General features: G+C 36.1%; 1 protein-coding gene across 1 annotated transcript in view; it reads left to right on the top strand.

The window, feature by feature from the left end:
- The first annotated feature begins 2,677 nt into the window (after positions 1-2,677).
- LOC106465398 (kinase suppressor of Ras 1-like) overlaps positions 2,678-5,036 on the top strand; it is a 37,633-nt gene continuing 35,274 nt past the window's right edge. The window contains exon 1 of the mRNA XM_022393298.1: positions 2,678-2,996. Within this exon, the coding sequence (XP_022249006.1) occupies positions 2,977-2,996 (20 nt within the window). The 5' untranslated portion in view covers positions 2,678-2,976. The remainder of the gene's footprint in view (positions 2,997-5,036) is intronic.

Raw genomic sequence — 5,036 nt, 5'->3', positions numbered from 1 at the left:
TTTGTGACCACGCTGTGTATATGTTATTCACACCTTCGGTGTATAGGACGTAAGCAAATTTTGACATCAAATTTTGTGGTAAAAAAGTGCGTCTTATACACCGAAAAATACTGTACATATCTGCCTCTCTCTCTATGTATATATATATATGTATGTGTTATATTGTGTGTTATGCTCATAAATGTAAGAGTGTGCTAAGGACTAAACAGAATTTAAGTTTTATGACATTTACACGTATAGCATGCCTTATGTGCATGACAGCTTTAGCTACACACACCCCTCGCCACTTCAAACAGTTTTCCCTAGAGACGCCATTTTGGAAATGCGCGTTGCGTTTAATTCAGCTGTTTTTCTTTCTTTTTCCCTCTCTTTCTAAGGCCCAAATCAATTTAAATTTCGTATATCAAATTAATAAACACGCTCAACATAAGAAGCAAATACACACAGATCCAGCTTGGTACAAATTATCACAATAATGTTTTCACCGACTTCTTGCACGAACGATGAATGTGAGTTTCTTAAGTACAGGTAAAAATAATAACAGCAATAACTGGATGGAAGACAGAAAATGTTATACAGAGTTAAACTGATTTTCCGACCTGACTGAAGCCAATTAAAAACAAACAATTCTTTGTTATACAAAAGACAAACAAACACACTTCATTTACAAGAAACACTTCTCTTCTGAGACTGAAAAGAGATAAAGATATTTCTAAATAAGTACTTAGAGAGATGAATACTAAATGGAACACACAATACTTTCAACTCTCTCTCCCCGTTACCTACGTCACTCGTGGTATCCCGTAAGTAGAAGTAGGAAGGACAGAGCCCCAGATGTTACGAAGCCTCTATATAGTCGACCTTCTTGTGGATATCATGTACTAAACTACAATGACATCTTTTGGAGGGTAATTAAAAGGCGCCAAAGGAAAATGACAACGTGTAACTAGGACACTAACATGTTATCTGCATTCCGTAAATAGTTTATCTGTGCAAAATCTATAAGCACGTCCGAACATAAAAAAAATAATATTTAGTGTTGACGGTATTGAAATAAAATGTCTGCTGGATCGATCGGAAGATCTATCCTGATGATGGGTGACAATTTAATTTTTATTTTCTCACTAAACTGAGATGCTTTAAGAAAAGCACAGTTAACATACTACAGCAGCTTGGGTTACCAACAAGAAAAGCACGTGACCTTGGTAGATGAAGAATCAAAGTATGATATCAATTACCATGAAAGAACAGTTTCACCAAAATAATTAAACTTACTAGGAATAATAAGATCAAAATTAGTCGTGCAAACAAAGAGTGGTATATTGTTCGCGGTAAGAGACTCCAATTGTTCAAATTACAGGAGAGCATTTTTAAATAACATTTACAACAGAAGTTGAAGGTGGTCAACTGGTCGAGATCAACTTCTAAACACGTGCAAACTGTGTATGGCGGGTTCCCCTGTTAAAGCATCTTTCTAGCAGATTCCTAAAGATGAGCAGTGTAAATATCTGTCTCCCACTCTCATCTATCTGTCTACCAACTTTATTTAACCCCTATATATCTTTGTAACTGTTTGTCTAGCCCTCATCTATCTTTGTAACTGTTTGTCTAACCCTCATCTACCTTTGCACCTGTTTGTCTAACCCTCATTTATCTGTCTACCTGTTTGTCTAACCCTCATCTATCTTTGTACCTGTTTGTCTAACCCTTATCTATCTTTGTACCTGTTTGTCTAACCCTTATCTATCTTTGTACCTGTTTGTCTAACCCTCATTTATCTTTGTAACTGTTTGTCTAACCCTCATCTATCTTTGTACCTGCTTGTCTCACACTCGTCTATCTTTCTACCTGCTTGTGTAACCCTCATCTATTTTTCTACCTGTTTGCCTAACCTTCATCTATCTTTTCCTGTTTGCCTAACCCTCATCTATCGTTCATCCTGCTTGTCTAACCCTCTACATTCCACTGTCTATATACATGTATGTGAGTAACTATAACTAAAACAGTTTAGAACAAGTGATACTTTAAAAGCATGTTGCAAAACCTAAGGGGGCGTTTTTAATAAACACAAAACTTAAAAAGTGCATAATCTAGAATAATATTTTCAGTCGCAGTTTTCTTTCATTAGCTTAATTATTTTTCGAGGTAAGTGCTGTCTTACTTTTGCGATTAATGTAAATTTTTAAAGAAAAAACTTTTTTCTCTCTGTCTCTAATGGATGTGCATGGAAAATTTTTATATTATGACGTTTGTGTGTTTTCTACTGTATAAATAAAGCATTTATAAATGTGAAAACACTAAATTACTTTTATTAAGAGCTGTTTTTTTTAACTTGTTGGCATGACATTTCACCTGATCGAGGATATTTTGACTCTGAGTTCTTTGTTATTAAATCCCCAGTATACAGTGTTTCACCTGTATGCTATGACGTCAGGGATCCCTGATTTTCGAGTAAACAAATCAAAAACAGTCTATATTGTAGTGACGTCTTCGTGTAGCACATCGTACGCCCAATGCACGTTGCTATGCACGAGCCACAGCCAACATGCGTGCAAACGCTGGAACTACCACGTGCATTCTCACAGACGATCCCCGCGCAAATGTGGCGATCGATAAGCAGGAGCTAGCTGCTTTCCCGGCGACGCCGTCAGCTCATTAACGAGGCTGCTAGTCCGGGAGCGAGTTAGCAAGTTTTAGCTTTGTCACAGAAAGAATTACTCAAACACTTCTAATCTCCATACCCTGTTTCTTGATCTTCCTCAAACTTTACCTCGAAGAAATTATAAGCACACCTAGTTACTTATTAGAATAATTATTTTTTTAACCCCTGATCACTATAAAAGTGAACCCCGCTTTGATAATTTCTCCGGGCTCATGGCTGGCTTTCCTGACACAATATGGAGTCCAAACGTGTAGAACTAAAACACAAGACCGGTTTTTTCTCCGTCGCTTGTTTAGATAAGAGCAAAAAAGAAAATGGCCGAGAGGAGGAAAAGGTAAGAAACTAAGTATTTCATTAGGAGTTTGTAAATGTCGTTAAAAACGAAGAGGTAGATATGTGGACATAACAGGCCTGGACATATTTTTTTAGGTACAAGGTGAAACTAATGCAATAAATTTTACTTGTGCTTCGACCTTGATCACATTCATTTAACTCTTCTGTTACGTTATTAATTTGGTACCACAGCCTGATTATCTAACTTTGAAACATACTCCAAAACCAAATAAGTGCGTCTTAACCTTACACCATTCAATTAGAACTTTCCAATAGATATTTCAGCACTGTTAATAAAATAGTTACTTGAACATTTTTCAAATGGTTGAATTTAATTATGACATACATGTACGCATACTTGCGACAACAATTCTTAATACTTGCTTCTCCTTACGCTCGTGCTGGCTCTGACACCTATTTGCAGAGTTACTGAAGCAACAGAAAATACTTTTGTATATACTATTGTGACGTGAAAAAATAAAGAGGTCATTCTTTATGACGTCTTTAGAACCTTTCAAAACTTATCCATGAAAGCTTTTATGTAGAGTTTCTGTGTGTAAGAGAGAGAGAAACCTAACTGTATGAGATTTACATATATCTTTTTACCAGACGATCATAACATACCCAGAAGTTACAACAACAGTGCATTATAAGAAGAAATTCATTTTTGACTGCGTCATTAATCTCGGTAAATAGTTAATTCATGTATTATATTATTTATTGTGTAGCCAATGAAATCTTCGAAAATAGAAGTGTTAAAGAAGATTTCCAACCGTTAAGTCCGTACGTTATTATTATTATTTATTTTTTTGTACAACCCTAAAAGAAAATGCTTCTAAAATTAAAAGTTTTGAAACGGCTTGACTGGGTAATGAAATAACTATTATAAATGTAGGACGTTTTGACAAGATTTTGTCATCCTAACATTGTAGACAAATAAAACTAAATCATGAATGTGCTCAAAATACATATGTTCAGCAAAAACTTTCTCTGTTTTAATTCATTAAAACTACAAACATCACAGCAAGTTTTTCATACTATAGAAAATTACACAAATCACGTTACTTTAAAACATACCAGGATTGTCACAAAGGTCTAACGTCTTTTGTACACTGCTTAATAGCCGTCATCTTGCCAGTTTTAGGTCTGGTGGCTAGAGCGCTCGACTCACAATCTGAGGGTCGCAGACTCTAATTCCCATCACCGAACATACTCGCCCTTTCAGCCGTGTGGGCGATATAATGTGACGGTCAATCCCACCATTCGTTGGTAAAAGAGTAGCCCAAGAGTTGGCGGTGGGTGGTGATGACTAGATGTCTTTCCCCCAATTCTATCACTGCTAAATTAAGGAAGGCTAGCGCAGATAGCCCTCGTGTGGCTTCGCGTGAAACTCAAAACAAACAACCAAACTTACTAGTTATAAATTAACTATTTTTTTGTCCGGTTGTAACTTCAATTTTATCTCTGATTGTACGCTTTGTTGACTCGAGTAAATGAGACAAGTGGCGAGATTACAGAACCTAGCGAACTCTAACATAGAACGTAACGTCACTACATGTTTGAAGTTATAAGTTACAAAAGGTTTCCAAAATATGCCTATTAATTGCATTTCTATGAACACTAGCCCCAAAAAAATGTTCTTCGTTAAACCAGCGTAAATGCTGGTCCGGTGCATTGTTCTAGTAACGCATGCTCAGAGCATGCTTATTCAATTAAATCTTAGGTAAACACAAGTCCAGTACATAGTTGTATGTTACAGTGGTACGTAAACACAAATCCAGTCCACAGTTGTATGTTATAGTGGTACGTAAACACAAATCCAGTACATACTTCTATGTTACAGTGGTACGTAAACACAAATCCAATACATAGTTGTATGTTACAGTGGTACGTAAACACAAATCCACTACATAGTTGTATGTTACAGTGGTACGTAAACACAAATCCAATACATACTTCTATGTTACAGTGGTACGTAAACACAAATCCACTACATACTTCTATGTTACAGTGGTACGTAAACACAAATCCAATACATACT

Source organism: Limulus polyphemus, unplaced genomic scaffold (genome assembly GCF_000517525.1).
Source record: "Limulus polyphemus unplaced genomic scaffold, Limulus_polyphemus-2.1.2 Scaffold1931, whole genome shotgun sequence".
NCBI lineage: Eukaryota > Metazoa > Arthropoda > Merostomata > Xiphosura > Limulidae > Limulus > Limulus polyphemus.
The sequence above is the reverse complement of the archived record's forward strand: the minus strand, read 5'-3'. Positions and strand labels throughout refer to the sequence as shown.